This window comes from Garra rufa, chromosome 14 (assembly GCF_049309525.1).
Source record: "Garra rufa chromosome 14, GarRuf1.0, whole genome shotgun sequence".
Lineage (NCBI taxonomy): Eukaryota > Metazoa > Chordata > Actinopteri > Cypriniformes > Cyprinidae > Garra > Garra rufa.
Window position 1 is genome coordinate 37,753,054 of NC_133374.1, and position 27,993 is coordinate 37,781,046.

At 38.4% G+C, this 27,993-nt stretch overlaps 2 protein-coding genes and 1 non-coding gene across 3 annotated transcripts in view; 2 read left to right on the forward strand and 1 right to left on the reverse strand.

Annotated features, from left to right (window-relative positions):
• Window positions 1-1,088: 1,088 nt before the first annotated feature.
• On the forward strand, window positions 1,089-1,161 carry trnak-uuu (transfer RNA lysine (anticodon UUU)). Its single transcript has one exon. It is a non-coding gene; the product is annotated as a tRNA-Lys (tRNA).
• Window positions 1,162-11,731: 10,570 nt separating this feature from the next.
• On the forward strand, window positions 11,732-15,454 carry trim59 (tripartite motif containing 59). Its single transcript, XM_073817882.1, has one exon. It carries the CDS (start codon window positions 11,751-11,753, stop codon window positions 12,990-12,992), a length of 1,242 nt encoding a protein of 413 aa, XP_073673983.1. The 5' UTR covers window positions 11,732-11,750; the 3' UTR covers window positions 12,993-15,454.
• Window positions 15,455-15,568: 114 nt separating this feature from the next.
• Window positions 15,569-27,993, reverse strand: part of smc4 (structural maintenance of chromosomes 4) — a 36,212-nt gene continuing 23,787 nt past the window's right edge. Inside the window, exons 12-24 of the mRNA XM_073817881.1 lie at window positions 27,740-27,925; window positions 27,496-27,657; window positions 25,976-26,201; window positions 24,354-24,433; window positions 23,922-24,074; window positions 23,712-23,838; window positions 23,315-23,504; window positions 20,491-20,635; window positions 20,234-20,407; window positions 18,895-19,077; window positions 18,589-18,821; window positions 16,165-16,348; window positions 15,569-15,956 (exon numbers count right to left, since the gene is read on the reverse strand). Coding sequence (XP_073673982.1) covers window positions 15,798-15,956; window positions 16,165-16,348; window positions 18,589-18,821; window positions 18,895-19,077; window positions 20,234-20,407; window positions 20,491-20,635; window positions 23,315-23,504; window positions 23,712-23,838; window positions 23,922-24,074; window positions 24,354-24,433; window positions 25,976-26,201; window positions 27,496-27,657; window positions 27,740-27,925 — 2,202 coding nt within the window. The 3' untranslated portion in view covers window positions 15,569-15,797. The remainder of the gene's footprint in view (window positions 15,957-16,164; window positions 16,349-18,588; window positions 18,822-18,894; window positions 19,078-20,233; window positions 20,408-20,490; window positions 20,636-23,314; window positions 23,505-23,711; window positions 23,839-23,921; window positions 24,075-24,353; window positions 24,434-25,975; window positions 26,202-27,495; window positions 27,658-27,739; window positions 27,926-27,993) is intronic.

Sequence of the window (27,993 nt, forward strand, 5' to 3'; positions counted from 1 at the left end):
TTGGTTTGGACATTCTGGAGCCCGACTTTAAAAACAGTGACTATTACAATATACTCTTTGAAAAGAGTCATGTTAGGAAAAACATTCTGTCTTTAAGCTAAAGCGTACAAGACTGTTTTGTATCCAGAGGCATCACGGGCAGCACCTCCAATGGCAGACTGGTAATGTGTGATCGCATAGTGGTTAGTAGTCTGTGTTGTTGCTGCAGAAAAGCTGGTCTGAATTCTGGATCATGGCGGGTGTTTTTAGAGTGGAACTGAAAGTGAGCTCTATGTTGCCACCTTTCCTTCAAGCACAGTTTTTTGTACAATGTGTCGCTGACATGCTCTGAGTGTTTGAGTGATTTGCCACTGGGAGCTTCTTTGAGAGCCCAAACTTCCAGGCTTAAACCCTGCCAACCATGGGAGTATTCCTCCATCAGTTTTGGCTCCGTTGCTTCAGAGGGAACATGGTGCTGATACATTTTCTAATCACTAGGTGTCAGTACATTTGCTGACTGTTTCACAGAGTGAAGTAGATTTGCTCTTTGGTATAAACAACTGCACATTTGATGTACAATATACTGTTTTTTAACTAATACTGCTAAAAAGAAAAAGGGAAAAAAAGAAAAAAAGGTTTGTCTGCAAGGACAAGGCTGGTTGGTATTCAGTGGGACCCCAAGCAGGCTCTCCAGTGGCAGAGTGGTAGTTCGCCGTGATCGTATAGTGGTTAGTACTCTGCGTTGTGGCCGCAGCAACCCCGGTTCGAATCCAGGTCACGGCAGGTTTTTCAGAATGACGTTGAAATTGAGTTTCATGTTGCCACCTGTACGTCAGCCCTGTTATTTTGTGGACAGTCTGTTTCTGACAAGCTCTGACTGTTAGAGTGAATTGAAACTTGAACCTTTTTTTGAAAGCCTAAACTCTCAGGTTTGATCCCTGCTGACAATGAGTGTCTTCCTCTGTCATGCCTTTGGATGTCTCTTTGTACAAGAGGTTATTTTCCTTCAACTTGAATTGTCACACAAAAGAAAATCTTGCATCAGAATTTTTTTCTCCCACCAACGTTATCACTGTTGCTGCGCAATACCGCAGCTCATTGGAGGAGAAGCCCGGATAGCTCAGTCGGTAGAGCATCAGACTTTTAATCTGAGGGTCCAGGGTTCAAGTCCCTGTTCGGGCGGGTGATGTTTGTTTTGTGCAGCAGGACCTTTTGCCGTTGAGCTCTTTCTGGTCTACCTTGGTGCCATGCAGCAACGCATGAGTTGAAAGGACATGGAATAGTCATTGAGGGTGTGGACAAGTGGTTAAGGTGACGGGCTACAAATTCATTTTGTTCTCCTTGTGCAGGTTTGAATCCTGTTAACAGCATGAGCTTGCTTTCGGTGAGACCTTCTGGAGGCCCTACCAACTTAATAAAACTGAATAAAATAAGTCACTATTACAATATAATCTTTGAGTATGCATAAAGAGACGTGTTGAGAAAAAAATCTATCTGCAAGCTAAAGAGTAAGAGGCTGATTTGCATTTGGGGGGTATCTCAGATAGCACCTCCAGTGGCAGACTAGTAGCTCATCTGATTAAGTAGTGGCTAGTAGTCTGTGTTGTGGCTACAGCAAACCCATTGTGAATCTGAGACTTTGCAGGTTCTTCTACTTTATTAATGTTGATGCACAATCTTGTGCAGCTCACACATGACATGTAAAAGAACCGGATAGCTAAGTCGGTAAAGTATCAGACTTATAATCTGAGGATTTGTTTGGGCAAGTGGAGTATTACCTTTCCGCGCAGGTTCGAATCCTGCCGACTACGTAAACAGTTTTAGCTTGCTTTTGGTTTCGACCAGGATTGTCAAACTCTGTTCCTGGTGGGCCACAGCCCCAAAGAGATTAGCTTTAACCCTAATTAAATGGTTCCCCATTCCCCCTTACTTGAGTAAGTTCAATTCCCTCTGACAGGCTGTCCCTTGGCTTTGGGTTGAGATGGATCCTTATGAAACTAAAAGCAATAGGGCTCAAGCTGCCTCCCCCTGTCTTTTTTTAAAGTAGACATTCCTCCTATGGTATCTGTAGGTTGAATCTCTCTTCAAGGTTCCCAATTCGAAGAGTTTCTTCCGGAACAAACATTTACAAATAATGCACTCACCCCTTTGTCATCCAAGATTTTCATGTCTTTCTTTCTTCGGTCGCAAAGAAATTAAGTTTCTTGAGAAAAACATTTCAGGATTTCTCTCCATATAGTGGACTTCTATGGTGCCCCCAGTTTGAACTTCCAAAATGCAGTTTAATCAGTTATTTTCTAAACAAATTGACAGTTTATATACTTTTTAACCTCAAATGCTTGTCTTGTCTCGTCTCTGTGATGCGTATTAGTAATATCAGTAGTCAATACAGTTAGGGTATGTCGAAAAACTCTCATCTCGTTTTCATCTTCAACCTCACAATCATCCTACATCGCTGTTTTACCTTTTTTTTTAAAGGGTGTTTGATCTTCTTTGTAAACACTGGGTTAGTACTTCTGCAGTAATGTAGGACAATTTTGAAGTTGGGGAAGAAAACAATATTTTTCGACATACCCTAACTGTAGTGACCCGGATCACACAGACAACGCATGCGCATCACAGAGATGAGAAAAGACGAGCATTTAAGGTTAAAAAGTATATGCATTGTCAATTTGTTTAGAAAATAACCAATCATTTCGCTAGATAAGCTTCTTTCTCGTCTGGGATCGTTTAGAGTCCTTCGAAGCTGCATTTAAACTGCATTTTGTAAGTTCAAACTCGGGGGTACCGTAGAAGTCCACTATATGGAGAGAAAACCTGAAATGTTTTCCTCAAAAAACAATTTCTTTACAACTGAAGAAAGAAAGACATAAAGATCTTGGATGACAAGGGGGTGAGTACATCTGTAAATTTTTGTTCTGAAAGTGAACTACTCCTTTAAAGAATGAGAATAACATTTAAAAATGCAAGGAATATGCTACTAAAGGATATTATGTGCTAACAGAAATATCTCATAATTTGTCAGACCCATAAAAGCCACAAATATAGGCCTGTAGCATCACTACTAGTGAGTCTTTGATACTACGACTCAAAACTATTTCACAAAACCTAAACAGCAACAGCATAAAAAGAAAGTAAAGTTTTGCTGACTCACGTTTAAGAACGAGGAGCAGTATGATGCAAAACACAACTGCAATCAGCAGCACAGCGGTGGACACGATTATTGTTCCATGACCACCCAGCTGATCTCTTACAGTCATCAAACAGTCATTCACCACACTGTGACCTTTAACCCAAAAACACAGTTTGAAATATAGATCAGAATCACTGCAAGGGCACCGAATTCTGCACATAAAACACAGTATTTATGCTAAACAGATCCTATATTAACTGGCAAAAATGATTGCTCTGCACATTTACCTGCAGCTGGCGTTTTGATAGGTTCCAGGTATATGTCCGTTTTAAAATGTCCTTTGGTTTCCTCATTTTCTTCGTCAAGCTGGAAAACTGGGTTGCAGAAAACATTCTATGAATGTTAAGTCAAAGGATTAGTTTTAGTAGAGCCAGTATTGAATGTTGATTAATACTAATAATGAAATAACAATAACATTTTACCTCATATGCATCTGGGCTCTCAGTTGAAATGTCAGAGTCCATCATCTTTGCATTTTGAGAAACCACTCACATATGTTTAGTTTTCTGAAATCATGAGGTATTGATTCAATCCGTTGGTTGTGATAATGAATTAAGTTTAAGAGTTGTTAGCCTAGACAAAATAGTAAAATTACTAAGCAAACACATATATGAATAAATAAAAAAGTGTCTGCACGTGTACTGATTAGATTCAGAATTACAGCTTTTTAAAAATTAAATTTATTTTTGACTCTTTGTAATGCTGTAGTTTTTTGGTCCAGCATCTTGTGCTGCTGAAAGCGTGTGGTATTCTGAGTACGGAACAGAACTTTCTTCCCAAATATTCCCAAAGCCAAGTCAGCTGAGAGGATTGAGCTCCGTAATGATCCTCTTTTACACACACATTCTCATTCTCATTCTCATTCTCTCTCTCTCTCTCTCTCTCTCTCTCTCTCTCTCTCTCTCTCTCTCAGTTCAGTTCAGTTCAGTTCAAGTAGCTTTATTGGCATGACATTTGTTACAGTATTACCAAAGCATTTTATATACAGAGTATAATAACATCAAGTTAATAAAACAGACAATAAATTAGAGAAAATATATTAAATTAAATACAATAAATAAAGATAAAAACAGCAGACAGTATTTCTAATATTGATTGTAATAATGACAAATACATAGTGAACAATATTTGAAATTAAATATAAATAATTAACCATTTCGTATGGTGTGTATAGTATATACATATTTTGCAGCTAGTTTGACTGTCACATCATGCTCTCCGAGTATATAATGTAATTTCTCTGAGTCATTTAGAGACAAAAATGAACAATTCAATGCTTCAAATTGTGGAAAGAAGATTTGCCTTGTAGTGGTGTATTTGGGGCAGACAAGAAGAAAGTGTTTCTCATCCTCTATTTGACTCAAGTTACAGTGTTTACACATTCGCTGTTCTCTAGGAATCCATGTTTTTTTGTGTCTTCCTTTTTCTATTTCTAATTCATGGTCACTGAGTCGATATTTTGTAAGAATTTGCCTTTCTTTGATGTGTTTAATTGATAAGTAATCTGCCAATTTGGTGGTTCTGTTTAGGGCCGAATAACACTGGAGTTTGGTTTGGAGATTAAATTCATTTTTTAATTTTTCATCATAATTATACTTTAGATCTTTGTCAATTTCTTTACGGATGTTAGGGTTGTGGTTGGAGTCAGACTCAGCTTTAGTTTTATTTATTAGTTGGAGGACGAGTGTATTTAGAGGATTATTCTCTCTCTCTCTCTCTCTCTCTCTCTCTCTCTCTCTCTCACACACACACACACACACACACACACACACACATGTGTCTTAGTGGAGGAGTCGCCATCCTTTTCGCTAAAAATTTTAATCCATGCACATATCAGGTGGAGGAAGTAGTCAAAGGTAGGCTTTTAAAAGTAAGAGCCACTTTTGATAAATATACTTTAATTTTTATTTGTGTGTATGTTCCTACTTCAGCTGTTGAGAGAATAGTGTTTTTAAATATACTTTGTTCTGTAATGCAGAAATGTTGTGTGGAGGATTACTTATTTTTGGGTGGGGATTTTAATTGTACCGTGTCAAATTTAGATAGAAACCATATTGAACCTCATCAGCCATCACAAAATCGTTTGAGTCAATTTGTTAAGACACATGAGCTGTGTGATATTTGGAGGCGGCTTAATGGGTCACAAAGACAATATACTTGGGCTCACGCTTGTGACACTGTTATTTCTTTGGCTAGGCTTGATCGGTTTTATGTTTACAAACATCAGTGTAGTATTGTAAGAAAGTGTTTAATTACCCCACTGGGTTTTTCGGATCATAGCATGGTACAGTGTTCGGTGTTTTTGAACTGTATTAAAGTAAAGAGTGCATACTGGCAGCTAAATGTTAATTTGTTAAGTGATAACTATTTTAAAGAAGTGTTCAAAGTGTTTTGGGGCGAGTATAGAAATACAAAAGAATCTTTCCATTCTTTAAGACAATGGTGGGACTTTGGAAAAAGTCAAATTAAACAGTTTTGTATACAGTATGCTCAAAACGTCACTAAAGAGACTGTTTTAGTTATGAATACCTTGGAGGCTGAGATTTTAAAGCTTCAGGATTTGGCTGAGTCAACTGGTGTCAGAAGTCATTTTGACACTCTGGGTAAAAAGAAGACGCAGTTGGCTGATTTGCTGGGTTTTAAGGCACAGGGGGCTCTGATCAGATCACGGTTTCAGAGTGCAAATCAGATGGATGCGCCTTCCAAGTTTTTCTTTAACTTGGAAAAGAAGAATGGTCAAAGTAGAGCCATTCATGCTTTGCGCTCTGATTCTGGTAAACTACTGACAGACCCTGCAGAAATTCGTAGAAGAGCAGTGGGTTTTTATGAAAATTTGTTTAAAAATGAACTCGGAGCAGGATATGAAGGTGAAAGTGATTTTTTTTTAATGAGTTGCCGCAGGTATCGGAGGAAGCCAACGCCGAAATCTCAGGTGCTTTGAGTGAGGCAGAGCTGTTTAAGGCCCTCCAAGGAACGCAGTCGGGAAAGGCTCCGGGAATTGATGGTTTACCGGTTGCCCAAGAAGGGTGACCTTACTGACATCAAGTGCTGGCGACCTGTATCCTTGCTCTGCAACGATTACAAGCTGCTCTCTAAAGTGTTGGCGAATCGGTTAGCAGGGGTGATGGGTAGTGTTGTCCATTCTGACCAGACCTACTGTGTCCCCGGCAGATCGATAATTGATAATATTTCTCTAGTGCGGGTATTTGTTTGAGGTCTCCAAGGTGCTTAATTTGGATTGTGGTCTAATTTCTTTAGATCAGGAAAAAGCTTTTGACCGCGTAGAGCATAGTTATCTCTGGAAAGTTTTAAAATCTTTTGGTTTTTGCCAAAAGTTTACTGATTGCATTAAAGTTCTCTATAGTGACGTGGAGAGCATTCTCAAAATCAATGGTGGTTTATGTGCTCCTTTTAAAGTATATAGGGGTGTCAGACAAGGGTGTTCATTATCTGGCATGCTTTACTCCTTGGCAATTGAACCTCTTTTATATCAAATAAGGGTTAAATCACATGGTATATGTCTGCCGAATTGTAAAGAAAATCTTGTATTGTCGGCTTATGCTGATGATATGGTAGTTATGATTAGCAGGAAAAGTGATATACAGGTGTTGTCAAAGCTGCTCTCAATCTTTCAAGGTTTATCATCTGCAAAGGTAAATTGGGGGAAAAGCGAAGCGCTATTAATGGGTAAATAGTCAGAAGGAAAACCAGAACTGCCAGAGGGTTTAAGTTGGAGGACATCAGGGTTTAAATATTTAGGTGTGTTTTTGGGGGATGATTCAACAGTGCAAAAGAATTGGGAAGGGATCTTTGAGAAAATTAAAGGTCGCCTGGAAAAATGGAAATGGTTATCTCCTAAGAGGTCATATAGAGGTCGTATTTTAATAGTTAATAATTTAGTAGCGTCATCTTTGTGGCACAAATTTGCATGTGTGGATCCCCCTGTTCAATTGTTATCCAAAATACAAGCTAGTTTAGTTGACTTCCTCTGGGATAAATTACATTGGGTCCCACAGAGTGTGCTATTTTTGCCTAAAGAAGAGGGTGGGCAAGGCTTAATACACTTGCAAAGCAGGATAGCAACCTTCCGCTTGCAGCGTATCCAAAAGTTACTAGCTGGTTCAGTTGACTTTAAATGGTGTGCTGTTGCTTATACGATTTTACACAAGCTTGAAAATCTGGGGCTGGATAAAACTCTCTTTCTGTTGGATCCTTTAGAATTGAACACTTCCGGTTTGCCAGTTTTTTACAGGAACATTTTTAAGGTTTGGAGCCTTTTCAAGTTTAAACGATCAGAAGATCAACAGTCTCTTTTCTGGCTCTTGGAGGAACCGTTAATTCATGGAGCTCATCTAGATTTGTCAACAGGTGGATGTTTCCCAGGACTTAACAAAGCACTTATTGAACATGGAGTCATCACCTTGGGCCAGCTACTGGAATCAGCAGGACTGGAGTTTAAGAATAGTGAAACAGTCGCTCCACGGTTGGATTTCAAATCTACTCGCTTAGTTGCACGGTTTTTATCGAAGTGGGAGGCTGCCCTCAGACCAGCGGGGTGGACTTTGCTATCTAGTCTTCGTGAGGGTCTTGGTAAGGCCAATGCAGTGGACGCGTTCCCACTTTTGTTTTTTTCTGTGAATTTGGAAGGGTTTACCGGTTTCTTTCTTGGTTCTGTGTACGTTGATTTTTTATCATGTGTTGGGAAAACACTATATAAGTTTTGTGTGATCAGTTTCAACAAGAAAAGTTTGAATGGGAAGGTTGATACACCTTGGCGTGAGTTTTTTAAATTAAGTGTGGATAAAAGGCCACAATGGAGAGCACTGTATAAACCACCATTGGTTAAAAGAGTAGGTGACTTGCAGTGGAGGGTTCTTTATGGTGCTATTGCAGTCAACTCCTTTGTTTCAGTTTTAAACCCAGAGGTTGGGGTTAAATGCCCTTTTTGTAATGAGAGGGAAACCATTTTCCATGCTATTGTGAAATGTGCTAGATTGCAGTCATTGTTTTTATTAGAAAACAGTTTTGCACTTTGTAATGAATCCTTTTCAATGGAAGTGTTCATTCTTGGTTTTAAGTATGTAAAGAAAAATAAATTTTCATGTCAATTGTTGAATTTTCTAATAGGGCAGGCCAAGTGGGCGATTTATATGAGCAGGAAGGAAAAAATTGAACATGACCTAGAACAGAATGTGGTTGCTGTATTTGCAAACATGGTACAAGCAAGGATATTGACTGATTTTAATTATTACAAACATATGGATGATCTTGGCACGTTTGAAAGCATTTGGTGTTATAACAGTGCTTTATGCTGTTTGTTTGAAGAAGATGTGGTTTTTACATTTATGTGATTTGTTATAGCTTTTTTGTGATGTGAAATTAATGGTTTGTGGTTTATATTGTATGTTTTAAAAAATGTAATAAAAGTTTTGTTAAAATTCTCTCTCTCTCTCTCTCTCTCTCTCTCTCTCTCACACACACACACACACACACACACACACACACACACACACACACACACACACACACACACACGGGTTCATTCCATAGGTTTAGGCCTAATGGTTTTTCCACTGCCCAAACTTTTTTTTAATCCTGTATGTTTTTACGACGATGTGCGATTTGACATTATCGAGTATATCGCGAAAAACAAACAAAACACATCTACAGAGTGCGCGCACAAATCACGTGATGCAGTCTGGTAAATTAAACTGGTGCTGGTTTGCATTTAGTTTAGTCTATTAAAATGCATTGAGATTGATCACATAATTCAAGATATGGGGGCAGAAAATGTATACATTTATGTATGCAAATTAGTGCATGTTTCATTAAATAATGGCTCATTTGCATATTTAAACCTAACATTTTAGAAAACTTGTAATACAAAAAAGTTTGCAATTATCAGTGTAATCAATCAACTGGAAAAGGTGATAACTATAAGTTTTTTTTAACCCTATTCACCTGCAGTGTCTCGCCTTAAAAATTGCCCCCACAAGGATATGGATATGTATTTACTATTTAGTATATTGGTGGGACATTTAGTCTCATTCTGTAGGGTTTACCTGAAGCACACACAGACAGTTCTAACGGACATGCGGGGTTCAACAACAACTTTCCACCAATCACATTCTTCGTGTTAAGACGCAACAATGTATTGCATTCAAGCCGCGTTGAATCCAGAGCTGTGATTGGTGGACAGCAGTGAGTAGGCGCATGCGCAGGTCGTGTTTTCATTCCGGGGGACTCGCAGTGTTTCTGACGGTCAGTTAGCGCTTATTTATGTTCTTATTGCACTTTAAAGTGTTTCTCAATTTTGCGAGTCTAATCTGGGTAATGTTTCCTCGTATTATCGCGCTGTGTCGGTAATGATCATGCTGATGGTGTTTGAAGAACTTTTGGTAGTTGTTCTCTCTCGGTGATGTCACCTTATTTTTCCATTCTCGTCAATATGTCAATAAATATATTACTTACGTGTTTACACAAAACTATATACACTCAACTAGTTATTATATTTCATTTTATTGTATTTAGGTTGTATTAGTATTAAAATAAAATAAAGAAGTTGATTAAGAAAAACCTGTTGTGTTGCGTGACCGGGGCAAGTTGTCACTTTTCACTGCAATTAATGACTGTGAGATTAACGTTAGAATGTTAGAAGTTATGAATATGCAGTAATGCACTGTTTAAAATAATGTGATATATATATGTATGTGTTATGAGTCATCTACTGAAAGATAAACAAATTAGCTTTCCATTGATGTATGGTTTGTTAGGATAGGACAATATTTGGCCCGAGATACAACTATTTGAAAATCTGCAATCTGAGGGTGCAAAAAAGTCTAAATATTGAGAAAATCGCCTTTAAAGTTGTCCAAACGACGTTCTAAGCAATGCATATTACGTAGCAAAAAAATCTGATATACTTACAGTAGGCATTTCACAAATTATGTTCATGGAACATGATCTTTACTTAAAATAAAAAAGAAAAATTGATCATTTTGACCCATACAATGTATTGTTGTCTATTGCTACAAATATACCTGTGCTACTTAAGACTGGTTTTATGCCCCAGGGTCACAGTTGTCATCATTTTTACTCACCCTTGTGTCGTTCCAAACCCATAAGTCTTTAATTCTTCCTCAAACACAAATAAAATTATTTTGAATGAAACCGAGTGTAAAGCAAGTACAGTTGAGCATCTGTTGACCATGTTTGATGTTCTCTACGTATGGTCTTTTCTCTTTAACAAACAATTAAAAGGTGTCAGAAATCTCAGGTTTTATTGAAAATAATTGTTTAAAAGATGATCACAAGTCTAATCCCTGATAGCACATGTACATCTTGGAGACGTCTATTTGACATCTGCAATATGTCTATTGGACGTTTACATTCAGATGTCAAATAGACGTCTATTAGATGTCTTTAAGATGTTTATGAATTAGAATGGATGTAAAACTGACATCTTGTAGACGTCTGCCAGACGTTTGTACACAGCAGATGCTTTCCAGATCAAGACATCTTTAACAGACGTCTTGCAGACATACGTGTGCTATCTGGGATGGTTTAAAACAACATGAAGCACAGCAAATGATGACTTTTTTTATACTAGGGTGAACGATGCTAACAGTTCAACAGCCAAACATACACTACCAGTCAAAAGTTTGGGCACATTTGACAATGTTTTTCATGATCTTAAAACTCAAAAAGTATTTTTTTAGTTATATATTATTTAAAAAATAAAAATAAAAAAATACAATAAAATACACATTTCTTTTTTATATAATTTTTTTTTTTTTTACTATTTATTTATTATATATGTAAGGAATAATTGACGACGGGCCGTAGAATTCCTAGAAAATAATGCACACCCGAGGTGGTGATGCGGTCACGACGCGAAGCGAGCAACGCCAGTGAAGCGCCGCGTCAGCCAATCAGATCGCTCTATGCAAATACAGTGGCCAGGCGGCAGCCAATCACGTTCATCCTGTTCAAGAGCAGCATTTCATTGGCTGCCGCTGCTATGACCATAAACGTCAGTTTACGTGATTGGCTGCCGCCTGGCCACTGTATTTGCATAGAGCGATCTGATTGGCTGACGCGGCGCTTCACTGGCGTTGCTCGCGGCAGAAGTTGAAAATTACGTTCGTCAGCCAATCAGATTCAAGCATTCAACGGCCCTGTAGTATAAACATATACATCTTTTTTTATTTTATTATTTAAAAAAAAAAAAAAAAAATTGTGCCAAAGAATGATTCTCAGTTTATTTTTAAGAAAAACTGAAATTAAGAATTAGTTTTTTTCCATGGGAAATAATTTTTAACTTCAGTTTTTCTTAAAAACAAACTGAGAATCATTCCCTGGCACAATTTGTATTTGAAAAAATATATTGTATTGTTAATATTTGACTAAAAAAATACTTTCTGAGTTTTTAGATCATGAAAAACATTAAGTCAAGTGTGTCCAAAATTGTAACTAGTAGTGTACATCTGAAATAACAGCAACAAGACATACACTCTTTCTGAATCTGACATCTCAGTGTCTCTTTGCAGGAAAGCCCTACGCCTGCGTTCATCCCACAATGGATAATCTGGAGGAGGATCTGACGTGTTCGGTGTGTTACGGTCTGTTCACGGACCCGCGAGTGTTGCCCTGCTCCCACACCTTCTGCAAGAGCTGTCTGGAGAACGTGCTGCAGGTCTCCGTCAACTTCTCCATCTGGCGTCCGCTCCGTCTGCCGCTCAAGTGCCCCAACTGCCGCAGCGTGGTGGAGCTGCCCACGAACGGCGTGGACGCGCTGCCGGTCAACGTCTGCCTGCGCGCCATCGTGGAGAAGTACCAGCGCGACAGCCGTCCCCGATCCCCCGCCTGCCCCGAACACCCTCCACAGCCTCTGAACGTCTACTGCGTCCAGGACCGCCAGCTCATCTGCGGATTCTGTCTGACCGTCGGACAGCACCAAGGCCACCCCATCGACGACCTCCAGACGGCCTACGTGAAGGAGCGCGCCGCACAGAGCCGGCTCACGGACCGGCTGAAGGGCCAACGCTGGGAGGAAGTGTGTGGTCTGGCCCAACGCCTGCAGGACGAGAAGACTCGGAGCCAGGCTCTGGTTCAGAAGGACCGTGAGGTGGTGTCACGATATTTCCAGGGCCTCGACCTCATCCTGGCTCAAAAGGAGGAGCAGTTCATGCAGGCTCTGGACCGGGCGAACGCGCTCCTGTCTCGCGCTTACGAGCCGCTCATCCAGCAGGTGAAGGACATGCAGGAGGAACACAGCGAGCTGGTGTCCCTCAGCTCTGGAGTGGACCAAGAGGAGTGTCCGCTGGTGTATCTGGAGAAGGTGCATCAGCTGAGAGAGCGTGTTAACGCCTTGATCCAGACGCCGCTGCCTGAGGTTCCCAGTCTTCACGTGTCTCCGCGAGCAGAGCGGTTCTTCGAGGAGCGGTGGTCTGACGTATCCGTCAGAGGTTTGAAAGACGCTCCTCTTCCTGAAATCTCATGCCATACGCATAAGTGCTTGAGCAGCGCTCCGGCTGTCGATCGAACACGGCTTCGGCGTCTTCCGCTGGTCATGATGCTGCTCACGCTTGTCCTCGCAGCTCTGTGTTTACACTCAGTGTGTGGAGGCACTCTGGGCTTTTCTGGTCTCTGTCGTATAATCGAAAACATCTCGAGTGAACTCAGCCAGCCGCTCCATGAGATAGGGATGTTCGTCTGCTGTCTGCTACAGAACATGCACACAAGGTTAAACTCTTTTATATCTAGTTTAGGAGAAAGCGCCTACCGGCATCTGCTCAGCTTTCTCAAAGCACTGCACTAGTGTTACACACTGGAGACCAAACATTCAGTCTTTGTGAAACACGAGCTGAATGCATTTCCGAGTCAAACTGGTTTGTTTTTACAAACTACTCCCAAACACTGTAGTTCATCTTTGATACAGGTTTAATCCACACTGAACGCTCATTTAAAGGGGTTCATGATATGCCTTTGGTATTTCTAACATCCACCTACAGTGTTCTATGTTAAAGTTTTGTTCATAAAAACATTTGCAAAAAATGCTTTTCCTACTTAGATTTTTTTTGTCTTGATTCCGGCCAAAATATCTAAAAATTCTTAAATCAAGAAGGGTTTTCTAGACAAGTAAATATGGTCTTGTTTAAAAAAAAAAAAGAACAACTCAAAAATTAAGTGCGTTTTTGCTTGAAACAAGCAAAATAATCTGCCAACGGGGTGAGAAAAATAATCTAGTTTTCTGTTTGAAATACGATTTTTTTGCTTACGCCTTTGGCAGATTATTTTGCTTGTTCCAAACAAAAACTCACTTCATTTTGACTTTTTTTTTTTTTTTTTTTTTTTAAAACAAGGCAATTTTTACTCAACTTCTTAATTTAAGAATTTTTAGATATTTTGTGTGGAAACAAGACAAAGAATCTAAGTAAGAAAAGCATTTTTGGAAAAAGAATTGCATGTGAGTGTTTTGAAAATATCTGAAATATAAAACCATTATTTAGTTTTGTGAGGTAGTCGTGGTCAGATCCAATACAGCTGGCACGGCTTCATCTTCCAACAAGAGTTTCTTTGTGAATGCTTAAATTGACACATTAAGTTGTGTATGGATTACAAAACACTCACATAATCCTGGACAGGAGCCATGCCTTGATCCCTTTAACGTCAGCTGTTCAGACAACCGGTGTACTTCAGTTCAGAACAATGTGTTTTTGTTTATTTTAAACCATGCGGTTTTTAAAACAGTTTGTTACTAAAATAAGAAGCAGGTCTTTTACTGCAGTACAAGTAAACTACATTACCCATGATGCCATCTTCCTACAACTCCATAGACGGCACTGTAGCTGTTTTTAGACTTGGCTGAGTCTGAAATCGCATACTTTGACAAAATTCACACTGCATTGAATTTACTCATTGTCAGATGACCAGAGCTGGGTAGATTACTTACAAATTGTAATCCTTTACTGATTCCAGATTACATGACAAAAAGTATAGTCAGTAACGTAATGTTACAGATTACACATTTTAGGTAATATAATCAGATTACTTTTGAATTAACTTATCACAGTGATTTAAATAGTATTATACCATATATAGTACCATAATGATGTGGAAAAATGCAAGTTGTTCCATTCATTGTAATTTACAACATTAAAAGTGCATTAAACATTATATTACATCAAGGTTTCCCAAACTAGGGTTCGTAAAGGAACTTTTTGATGAAAAGCTAACAATTCAATCATTAAGATTGAAATGAGTCCCTTTCAAGGCTATTTCTATAGTCTTTGTTTTAAATTTAACAATTACAAAAAACACTTGCTAACAATAAAAAGATGAAATATTCTTATTTATCTGAATGCCACGTGACCATTAATCAACATCAAAGAAACTGTGAACATGCAAATGTGATAATTATTAAAGTATTTATTTTAAAGTCTCAGGGGTACTTAAAGTATATTTGGTGAATAAGGTTTAGAGGACAAAGGTTTGGAATGTCTGCATTACATGTAAATAAGAAATAATGTGAATATATGCATTTTGATCAGTTTAAAAGACAAAAGCCTTCCAAAGACAATAAAACAACTACAGAGTAATAATTCAAATAAAAATGAATGTGTTCATCAGTAGTTGATGGGATGTTGAAACCCTTTCAAATCTGAAATGATTTTGAATGCTGTGGCCACCTGACTAATGATTAGTCCGTGTGAATGTCCACAAAACTGCACTTTCTGAATGTATATTATATATTTTAGAAATGAAAATGTAAAAGATGAAAAAGAGAAATTAGGGAGAATCAATAAATGATTAATAATTGTATTGTTATTTGAATATGTAATCATATAATCCATTAAAAAGTAACTACCCCATATTACAAGTACTATTTTAAAACAAGTACTTCATTACGTAATCCAGATTACATCGAACTAGTTAATACCCAGCTCTCCACTGTATGCACACTTCAGAATCACACCAGATGTAGGTCATCCAGGTAATTTTGCCTATTCTTTTATGAGTACTGTGAATTCAGACTGTTTTTCACCTACTATATAGTAGGGAAGTATGCGAATTCGGACGCAGCCATCATGCTTGTAGACATATGGACCACACTGACTAAATGAGCACAATATGAGATGTCAAAATCTGTCTTTCAAGACATTTGGGACCTACTTTTCATCTTAATTTTAACTTGATATGTATTTTTTCTACTCTTTGTGCTAAAAAGGTATCACTAAAAAGGTGTACTATTTGCACTGTATGAAACCTTTCCTGAATTTACTGAACAGTTTTAGAGCTCCAGATGAATAAAGCTCTCAGAAATGGCACTGATGCTTTCTTATAGCTGTTTAAGACACTCAAATCTGAGGCTGTGTTTGATCAAATACTTGGAAGCGTCACAAAACTCAAAGCGCCAAATTTAATGTTTATTAAAATAAACTGCAGTGTTGTTAAAACATGATAATATTCCACAAGTTATAATTACTATATAGTATAAAAGGGATTTTATTTAAAAACAATAAAACAGAAGGAGCACAGAATGAATGAGACGTGTAAAATGTTTTGAGAAGTGACAAAGACCAATGTGGAAACAGAAAGAACAACCGATGGAGTGTTTCCCTACTCAGGCCGTCTCGATCTCACGCAGGACGATGGTTTTGGGGTTGATGGCCACGTTCTTGGTGGTGTTGTGCGTCTTATAGATGCCGATGAGACGGTCGGCCATCTCGAACATGTTGTTCCTCAGGGAGATGATGATAAACTGAGCGTTCTTGGTTTGCTCCTGCAATAAATGAAACCAAAACGTATTAAAATAGAAAGCACCTAAGTTATTTAATGTGGTACATCACCGAAGAATACCCCGCCCACTGGGAAATCTCATGAGACAAAATATTGAGCAGCGGTTTTGTGTTCACTGTGGAGAGTTAAGAGTCTTAATGTTAGCATTAAGAGCTTTAACCACAGGAAGTAAGGCAGGCGAGTGTACGCACGTATATGTAACAGGCCACGATGGAGACGTTCTTGAAGTCGAGGGCGGCGTCGATCTCGTCCATGAAGTAGAGCGGCGTGGGCTTGAAGTGATGCAGCGCAAACACCAGAGCCAGAGAGCTGAGCGTCTTCTCTCCTCCTGACAGGTTATAGATCTTCTTCCAGCTCTTCTTAGGAGGACGCACACTGGGGGAACACACAGGAAACACATAGCTGATTAGATTAAGACCAGTGATCAACCGATATTGCTACAACTATTATTCTATTACTATACTATTATTGATATTTTTTTGTAGAACTGTTTGTGCACCGATAACCGATATGCAGAACCAATATTTTTTTAATGTTATAAAGTAAATAAATCTTTTAATTTCAGTCAAAAAAAATAAGTAAAAGCATCAGCTGCAACACTAACAAGCAAGATAAATAAAATTAGAATGTTTTCAAATGGAGAAAATAAAGGACAGCTTTATTTTAAACTGCAGTTTTAGAAGGTTTATAAGCCGATTAATATAAAAAGTGAAGAATAATTCACTTGGAAATGTATTCTCTAGAATAGAATATTGGAATATAACTAACAAAACATTGTATTTTATTGTATTTCTATATTGCAGAAATACATTGTACATCAGAATTACTGTTTTGTTGTTCTAGATTCTGACAAAGCGCTGTTTATATCTTTGCATTTACACACAACTTTACTCAACCTGCGATCACTCGCAGAGATTCTAAATAGTTCATTTCCATGGCTATATGGTAAATATTACTATAATTTAGGGCGTTTTAAACAAGTGAATCTAGTTCACTTGTCTAATCTCGCATCAACCTGCTGAGTGAACAGTAATATGACCGTGACTTCACCAGACTAATGATGAGCATATAGGCAACAGAGAGAGCATTCAATTCAGTGTTTTCATTTCCAACATGTGCTCATTTATGGCTGTTTATTATTTAATTTAGGCAAAGTTATGTCTTTATTGGGGCAGGACTTGACTGATTATCTTGTGACTCTGTGAGTTTGTCTCCATTTCTTAGAGCCAAGCTGCATAAACTAGCTCCATATCAGGCGTTTATGTAACACATCTAACAAAAGTGCATTAACATCTGTTATGTTAAATACATTTTTACACTACAATGGCGATCCTGTCCACAATTCTCAAAACATCCACAAGACAGGCACGTTTATCGGTGAATCCGATATTACAAAACCGATATCCGATTATTAGGGGTGTGACGAGACACTTCTCACGAGACGAGATTTAACTTTTTAAAAGAAATCCTCAATGATGAAATACATAGGGTAAAATAGTATTTTATTAAAAAAAAAATAAGTTTAGGATTTTTTTGATATGAACTCGTACTTTATGAAATTAAACTTCTATTTGAATGAATTATATGCAGTAATAAACGTGTAAACTAATGCTGCATGATTCTGGATAAACTGAAAAACTATTTTCTTTTATAAATTGAAGATCACGATTCTGAAAAAGTCTAATTCTAAACAAAATTATGTGATTTACTAGTGGTTTTGACTGAATGTTCATTCAAGTCTATATCTGAACAATATATAAAAAAAAAATTAAGGATCCAGTGTCTCTAATAAAGTTTCACTATTGGAATCTCCTGAATGTATAATTCAATGATAAATACTTTTTTAAACGTGCAGTTGTCGCCATCTCTTGGTGAAGAGGATATGCGTTACAATACAGACGTGTTAGAAGATACTTTGGTTTTGATGGCTACTGTAGACAATAAGTGTTTATACCCAAACTATAAGCTTTTATCCCAGTACTTCTGTTATTTAAATGTCTGTAACAAAGAAATAATGATGATTATGTGGTTAAAAAGACTGTTTGTGTTGTTTCTGAATCAGCAGCAGTAAGAATGCAGATTTGAATGTCTTCAATAACTTTCACATCGTAAGCGTCAGTGGAGCGTGAAACAGTTGTAATAGACTCTGCTGAATCGTTGTCATTCAGGAATAAGATCGCATGGGTGTTTGAATAGAGATTGTGATATTTTAACTATTAGTCATGCAGCTCTAATATAAACACTGCAAAATGTTTTGCCATGATATCGTCTCGTTCTCGCCAGACCAGTCAGATCTCGCGGGACACATCGGATCTCGTCACACCCCTAACCGATTATGGTAAAATGCTTGAATATCGGCAAAAATATCGGTATACCGATATATCGGTCGATCTCTAATTAAGACCTTATATTGCTTTGCTGCAACTTAAAGTACTAATTGAATTTGAATATCTAACAAAATGATATTTGTTCTTGAGCTGCTTTAAAAAATATTAGACAACAGTTCTGTGCAAGTCTGAGAGACAGTCATAAGCCTAGTGCTTTAAAATGTGTTCAGATTTTAAAAGCTCTGCAAGAATTTCCAGCATTACCAGATGACTGATCTGAAGACACACCTGAACATGATGCCCTCAGAGAAGGGATCCAGACTGTCCACCAGCTCGAGCTCGGCGTCTCCTCCTAAGGTGAGCATCTGGTAGTTCTCCTTCAGTTTGTTGGTGATGATGTTGAATCCAGCCATGAACTCGTGCAGCCTCTGCTTGCGCAGGTCCTCGCAGCCCCTCTTGAAGGCGTCTCTCTGTGTGGTAATGTCGTCCAGCTCCGCCACCCTCTGCAGATACAGCTCCTCCTGCACAAACACACACAGTCAGCGGTTTCTTGCTTTTATTCATTAACTAACACTGCATCTCAGGTGTGTGTACCTTCTTCTTGAACTCAGCGATGGCTCCCAGGTTGGGCTTCATGTTGGAACAGCGGTCCTCCAGCAGAGCGATCTCGTTCTTGATGACGTCTGGATTGCCCAGGTCTTCCAGCTGCTCTGGGTTCAGTGCAGGCAGCTCTTCTGTTGGAGCGTCATCGATGGGGTGCAGAGACAACTTGCTGGCCTAAAACAAAAACCACCCAATAGGCAAAATGAATCAATGTTTGGCTCAAGAAGAAAAGCCTGACAAAAGGGCACACGTTGTACCCAAAGCCAAGCGCTTACACTTTGGGATAAAAGCTTACACTGAACAGATACATAGAAATGAAATCCAATGCTGCTTTTACCAGTGAAGTTACTAAACTACACTTAACATATCTATTAAAGTGCATATAGTGTAAAATCTTTAGGGAACACGTTATAGTGCACAATATATAATTAACTGTAAATATTGCATCTAATATTTATGTGCCCTCTAGAAGCAAGTGCAAGTGAACGGCGTATTATAGTGCCATCCCAAAAAGGCACAAAATCGCTAATACGGACTTTTTCCTTAACTGTTTCCTCCTGTGCAATGACCTGCCCAACTCAATCTGAGCCATCTTCAAGAAAGGTCTAAAAACACATCTCTTGCATCTTTATTTGAGCCTCTAACTCTAGCACTCTCTTTTCTAATTCCATCCTTAAAAAACAAAAACAATTGGACCTTTAAGACTTGCACTATATTCATTTTCAAACTTATTTTCTTTATTAAAAAAAAAAAAAACACCAGCTTCGTGATTCTTTTTGCATTCTATTTGTTTGTTTTCTTTTTATTCAGGGCTCAACCATAAGGAGTGCCTGATTAACTTTTTATCTGTTAGGCTAGTAGGTTTTGCTTTGGTATCGAAATTTGTATGTAAAATGTTGGTGTCAATTAAGCTTATTTATTAAAATAAAATAGTTGCTGTTATCATTGTTTTTGACCCATGTTATCTTTTGTTTTTTTTTGTGGCAGGGCCAGTGAAAAATGACTGGGCAAGTAAATTTTTTTTTTTTTTTTTAGAAAAAACCCTTAGCGTTAAGCCGTTATTTATATTTATATATAATAATTAACAAAAAAGGCCTATAACACTAGCGTGCTCTATTTGTTTTCTATTCTGTTTTCTTTTTGTTATATAATTAACAACAAAAAGAAGTTTAAGTCTAAGAATTGTCATAGCACTTGCATGTTACTGTTCTTTTGTTGTTTCTGATTGCTTCCATTGTCGCTCGAATAAAAGCATCTGCTAAATGACTAAAATGTCAATGTAATGTAAATGTCCAAACTCCAGTTTTGACACACATCTGTGTCCGAGTACCTCTTTCTCCCAGTGTTTGATCTTGTTGTGGCACTCAGTGATGGCCGTGTCGATGTGCTCCACCTTCAGCCGCACATTCAAAGACTCCTTCTGCAGCGCGTGCTCCTGTTCCTGTAGGGCCTTGATCTCCTGCAGGACTCCACGATGCTGCTCCTGAACCTCTGGCAGAGCTTCCTACACAATCACACACAAACTCAGAACCAAGCACATCTTCACATATTCACAGTCTGAGAGAGAGAGGATGGAGACTGAAGTACCTCAGCCTGCTGGTACGTCTGCATGACCTCTCCCGCCTGCTCCTCCAGGTTCTTCAGCTGCTCCGTCAGCTCCTCCATCAGCTTCTCATTCTCACCGATCTCCTTCTCCAGCTGAGACACGCTGTCCTCAGACTTCTTCAGATTACTGCCACAGAGGACAACATTCACTTCAGAAATGAACCGATTGGCTGTCTGCAAACTCAGATCCTCTTTCAGAGCATCTCGCAGGATGAGCATTCAGTAGAACGTGCTCACGAAGTGCTTTAAAGCACAATCTAATTAAGTGGGCTGAAATTAGTATCTTTGATCAGCTGTTTTATTGTAAAGAAAAAAGTTGAAGGTAAAGCATTGCATTTCTGCGTTAATATGAGGCTATTTTTGTTAGCTTTAGAATATGTTTAACTTTTTTGCATTACTTACAGTAGGTGATCACCCAAAATGCCTATACAGGGTATATACAGCAATCCTTAAGTTAAATTTACTACTTTTTAATACTTTTTTACTACCTTCAGAATTGCAAGTGTTAATCAGCGACCTTTCCATTATTTACACAGATTTTGGCATATATAACATACAAAAAAAGAATAGATTTAGAGACTGATGTTGACAACATATTGCACATATTTATTTCACTTAGTAAATAAAAATAAAACAAACTACATAAAATGTGCAATGGAGAGAATGGATAGTTCCAGCACACTGGCTGGCATTCACTGCAAGTTGCTGATTCTCCATTATGATATATTCACATTAAAATGCTTGATCTGTAGAGAAAAGGCTGTGCATCTTTCAGTGCGCAAAACCATGATAATATGAAACGCTTCAAAACAGAGCGCACAAAGCGTGTATGCGCATCGCGGGTGCAGAATGATGTGCTCAAAGCAACATGGAGACACAGCCAGTGCGCATTTAAAAGTTCACGGCACAAAGCGAAGAAATGTCGAGCGCACAAATCCTAGTGTATATCTGTCCAACAGTTTATTTATCATTTGTTTCTTCAAGAGTTTTAAATTCCAGTTATTGTGCGTTTGATGCCGATTCATAGTCCTTGTGTGTGTGTGACAGGCACACGGTAGCGAGTCGTTTAAAACAGCAACAAACTCCAACAAAATAAAGTCATTTTATGCAAATCCACAGCCTTTTCTCTACAGATCAAGCATTTTAATGTGAATATATCATATTGGAGAGAGTTTTACCGTGCATCCTGCTGTAACCGGAAGAGGTGCGCGCGCTGTTTGAATAACGTTACTGAATGGAGAATGATTGACAGTCGCAGAGGAGGCCCATATTTAAACAAACTAACGCGAACGCAGATAGAATTTCAATCAGAATAGGACACCTGATAGTCTGAAAAAATAATACCTAATTTGGAAAAAATAATATCTTTGAGACCACATTTAATACTTTTAATGGCCTTAAATTTGACAATTTTGATTTATCACTTTTTAATACTTTTTAAAACCCCGCAGATACCCTGCTATATTTGGTCAGGTGGTTAGTTAGTGTGTATCTTTATTCAGTAGGGCTGAAACCATGGGTTAGGGCCCGTCTTTATTCCCCCTTCTCCCAAAACAACTTATACTACTGTTTCAGCTATTAAAATAGTTCAGTTTTGTATGTAATCGCAAAGTGATTATATCTAGTTTTGTTTTTTTTAGTTAATTTAGACAATTTTTGCTCCAAATTTAACATTGAGCATTTTTTGTTCATTAAATATAAGTTTTATATTTAACAAACAGCATCCAGCAGAAAACTGATCATAGTCGGTTTGATCAATTTGCCTTCTCAAATCATCACGACTTGCCTTAAATAAAATCCATAGACATAAAACAGTTCAAGTATAAAACAAAGTTAGTTTAAACGTTAAACCTAGATAAATGTGCACTACTAGGCGCATATCCAATAGTTTGTGCAGAGAGTGCCGAAAGAAAGCCGCATCGCAGGACATGGAGGCGCCAGTGCAGTCACTTGCATTTTTTTTTCAGTGGAAGCAATTAAAAATTAGTGTTATTTGTGTGTTCTCAACAAAACGTTACAACGTGCTTTTATAAAATAAAGAAAACAAATATGTGCTTTCTGCCGTCTCGTTTTTGAACAGAAGCGCTTCACAAAAATGAACCGAAACTCAGGGAATACTTGCCTCACAGACATGATAAATTTCTCGAAATCTAAAACAAAAACTTATGTAATCCGTAAAGATGCATTTCTCTCTAAAGGCGCGTCCAAAAAGGAGATTGTGAGTCAGGATCTTTGCAACACTGACTCAGAATACACTAGTTTATTAATAATTAAAATATGTCCTTACTCCTTCCCCCTCAACACATTCATTGTTATTTATTTTTGCTGGTGCTCGTGGCAATGCAGCCTATTGCATGCGCTTGAATGTGCATCTCTTCCAGCTGCGCTGAAGGACATTAAACGCCGCCCAAACCCGTCTCAAAAGTGAAGTCTAGTGTCGTTTCCAGCAGCGCGTCATTTTTTCTTTATCAAATTGATGGATGTCTAAAATATAAAAATAAGGAGAAGCCTAAAACAGGCCGATGCCCAGCCCGTGTCTGAACTATGATGTGAAAATTGGTCCGAAGACCAGCCCTAGGGGTGTAAGAAAAGTTGGGGCCCGTCATCCCGGGCTGAAATTCCGCCCTCAATTGACTGCTTTGATGCAATACAATACAGCTGAAAAAGATTTTTCTTTATTTTTTCGTGTCCCCCCCAAAAGTCAAATGCTACTTAAGACTTTTTTGTGCTCCAGGGTCACATATGATAGGGTCTCAAATTTAAAAAATAATAATCAGTATGAACATCAGTGGTTGTGGTCACTGACCGTCCGGCAGTCTTGATGGCCACCTGGGCTTTGGTGATGGCTGAGGAGCACTCGTCCAGCTGTGTGTTGATCTGGTCCAGTTTGTCCTGCTGGGCCTTCAGCTTATGACTGTTGATGTCCACGATGAGCGTGTGCAGCCTCTTCACCTCCGCCTCCACCTTTCCTGCTTTAGTGGACGCTGCCTCAAAGTCTTCATGAGAAAACAAACATTACTACATCACAAGATGCACCAGATCGTGGAACAACATGACTTGATACAATGGGCTCCGATGTTGAATCTTCTACAAAACGTCTTGTGTTTTCAGAAGAAAGTCATGCAGATATGGAATGACATAACTGTAAGTGAGTGAATGATGACAAGAGGAAACGACTCTTTAATGCTGCTCTACTAACGCACCTTTCCTGTAGGCCTCCAGGCTCTTCTCCATCTGCTTCTGCTTGGCTTTATCAGGTGCAGCGGAGATGACATTGGCCTCCAGATCCTTCATCTGAGTCTTGAGATGCAGCTCCTGCTCTGTCAGGCTCTGTAATGCACATCACAGGTTAACAGAAGCTGGCGTTCACACGTTCATGCTGATGTTCAGCTGACTCATCTGTTCTGTCTGACCTGGATGGTGGCTGTGTATGTCTCTAGCGTGTTCTTCATGTCTCTCAGCTCACGTCTGGCTTTGTGCACCTTCTCCTCCAGCTGTTGCTTCCTCTGCTGCCAGTCTTGCAGCTGCGTCACCTCTTTGTTCAAATCGCTCTCCATTTTATCCAGCTGTGCACAATCACACATCTTTAGCTACTGATGCACTACATTTTTTACATTTACATTTTTTTTTACAAGTTAGTGTTGAAAACTGAAACCAAAACTGTTTAATAATCAAATAACGAATCAAAATGAACAATATTAATACAAAACAACTTAAATTGCACATAAGTTTTAAAAGTGCCGTTGTACAAGCAGCGTCTGGAAACATGCCCTCCTGTGCTCCTCAGAAGAAAAAATTCATTAAGGTCTGAACTGATGTTTGTGTGAATCAGCATCTGATCTGACCTGTTCCTGAGTGAAATCAGCACAGACCGAGGAGCCCATCCTGCCCTTCATCACTCGTCCTCCTCCTCCAGTCATGGTACCTGAGAGCCAAAGTTAAAGTGAGTTCTTCAATACCAGCATCCACACACATGAAATTCGTATATCATCACAGAATTCAAAATCACAACATCAAACAGTGACTTTGAATATTAAAACTCAAAAAGAAAGAAGTCAGAAAGAAGTGTGTGTCAGCATATTGCAGCACATGCAACACTCATCTGCTTCTTACTACATTAACTTCCACAGCACTTCATTTGATTATTGGCATATACTCAAAAGATCTTACAACCAAATATATTATACTGCCAAAATAAGTTCAGTTTGAAGAAGAAATTGACAATATATTACTATTGTACAGCAGAATGTACTTCTCAATGTAATATTACAAAGAAAAATTGCATTTGATTGCATTTAAAAAACAACAACATGTTTTACACCTTTATTTGATTACCACTGATCATGAATTTGTATTCAATCCAAAAATTTTAAATAGATAATAGAATTTATGAAAGCATAATATTTTTGTAAATCATTATTGTAGAAATTAATGATTCAATTTTAACATTTGTGAACTCATTTGATTCAAACATGGGGGGGGGGGGTAAAATGTATTCCATAGGGCCCTAAAAATGTCATTTATGTTCAATTTTTTTAAATGATTAAATTGCTTTTATCGCACTTTATCTATTTGTGTCAATAGATTTCAATTACAATACATTTTTTTAAAGGCCGTTTTCTCAAAATTAGTTTTTTCCTCCTACACTGAGCCATAAATCTCCACTTCAGTAGCACTTACACACAAACTTTACATTTTTATTCAGGTCTATATTCTGAAGGTTTTTACAGAGGGATTTGTTCATATACAATTTGCTTGCTTTTATACAACATTTTATTCCCCCCAAAAGAGTAAAACAATATATAGTTTTCTGCCTGTTCTAAGTATTTTCTGAATTATGGAGTGACAAAATGAGATCAACTGAGTAAGTAAGGTGATAACTATTAGTTAATTTTTTTTACCCTATTCACCTGCAGTATCTCGCTTTAAATGGTTTAAAGATTCATGAATAAATTAGACTATTATAAATATTTAATGTAACCACTAAGCACTAAAACACTAAATTCAGAAAAAATAAACAATTTGGGAAGAAACACAACCTATTTCAAAGGGCCTTTAAAATATAATTTAAGAAATAGTTTCATAAGTTAACAAGACTTTCTTTTTTATTATTAATATTTAATTTAAAGCTGAATTTCTTAGCTTTTGGCGCTCTAGTGGTTAATAAACAGAACTGCATGCATTTCGCCAAGAACACTGTGGCCAGAGCTAGCTCTCTCTGTTTATGTCTGTCTATAGAGCCCCGGAGGTTGATGTCACGCAATCTAAACTCCACCATTTTAACAGGCCATCAGGCTGTAGCATTGGTAATGACAGTGTTCAAACAATAATTAAAAACCAGACGGTTTAGAAATTACAAACCGTACTATTAGGAAAAAAAAAAAAGAAAAAAAACAACAACATTAAAATAAAAACTAGAAAAATGAAACAGAATTAGTGAAAAAGTAAGAGATGGGAGTAAACGGACCGGCCTGCTCGATGATCTGCCCCTGCAGCGTGACCACCCTCCAGCGCTTGTCCTTCTGGAACGCCACCCGCGTGGCCTGCTCCAGGTCTTTGGCCACCAGCGTATCCCTGAGAGCGAAGTAGAACGCCGGCCTCACGCTCTCGTCCTTCACCCGCACCATGTCAAACAGACGAGGGATGTTCTCCGGAGTGGAGATGGAGCCCATGTTCTGCTGCCACACTTTCATCTGAACACCACCAAACACAATCAGCACACAGGAAGACACTCCACAACATCAAGGCTTCAGCTCTGACACAGACACATGCCTTATCATGAGGACTAACAACAGGGTTTAAAAATTACATACTTTTCCAGACTCAAATTTCCAAAGCTCTCTTTCAGACCATATTTAACATAAATGGTTCATAGAGCATTATTTTCAGCTTTATATTTGGTAAAAACAATCATCTGTAAATGTTTATATTCTCAGGTTGTTTTTTTTTTTCATTAGTTTTGAAGTGCCAACATAAAAAGGCCTTTAAAAAACAATTATGTGCACACGAAGCTTTTTCTGTGCCTTTGTGAAACTATGCACATGCACATAGTTATATTTAACCTTATTTGTGGATCACTGCCATCTTACTGTGTATAAAACAAGAGCATGGATGCTAGAGCTGCTCGATTATGGCAAAAAGGAAGGAATATTACTTGTGGCCACTTTAAGAGCTGCGCAGATCCAATATATTGTTACAAACATATTTTCATTCTCAACTGTATACATTAATTTGAGACATAAGTTGAAGGTTTACACAAATAATCACCAAACGCTCCATTATGACATATATTTGCATGCATTTGACCGCTCAGGTACACATATTATGCTAAACGTTCACTTTACTTGTTCGTGTTCTGTTCCATACGCATACACAGAACAGCACAAATTCTTTTTCGTGCTTTTAAAAACACATCAAATAAACAATGAATCAAGCATGTCCCATTTTTTGCAAGTCACGTTACACGATTTTACTGATTTGCATGTGAAATTGGGCTTTTATGGAGGAGCAAAAAAAGCACAGAGGGCAGAATTGGGAGCGATAATCGTTTTATATGGATTATAGCATTTTCATAATCGCTTGAAGCCGAAATCAAAACCGAAACTGAATTTCGATTAGTTGCATAGCCCTACATTAACGCATGCTTTGTGGAGGCCAAGAAACAACACCACGAATTGGGCTGATGGCACAATAGGCGGCTCAGTGTGCATTGTCCTATATGCGAAGTTTAATGGTTTCTCGTGTGCACATAAATATTTTTTTATTTTTGCAAAGGTCCTTGAGGCTATGTAATATGGTGCTAAGAATATTGTGAGAAGTGACTTTGACTTCTTGTACAATAAAGTTATCTAATACATTTTTAATTTTTTATTATAAAAAAAACTAAATAGGGGTAAAAGCCTGGAAACACAAATACTTTTCCATACTCGGCTTTCTTCTTTTCCAAACCCTGTAGGAACCTTGTAACAAGCAATGCCATTTCCCCACCTTGTCTAGACCGATGAATGTGGCCACACCGATGTTCTGGGTCTTCAGGAACGTGACGCATTTCTGCGCCGTGTCAATGGTGTCCACTAGAATGTTATCCAGCGAGCCGCAGCTGGAGGAGATGGCGATGTCGTATTTCTCATCAATAGCTCCCAGATCACCCTGTTGAGACAACCACAGCAACATGAACATGATTAACTTCACAGAAACACTCTCTAGCCGAGGTGAACGTGAGCGGACGTACCAGCCGTCCCATGATGCCCGGGATCTTTCCAGATCGTTTCTGCTGCATGAGAGCGTCCAGCACTTTGTTGCGGCTGCGGTTGGTGGACAGAGAGCTCTTGGCCTCAGCCACCTTCTGTCTCATGTCTCCAACCTGCACTCGCTTCTGCCGGTCCTGCTCAGAGATCTGCTCCAGCTCTTGCTCGTCCTGCAAAACACACAATTTTACAATAAAATTCTGTCGTTTGAAACTCTATTTCAAAAGATCTCAGTCTT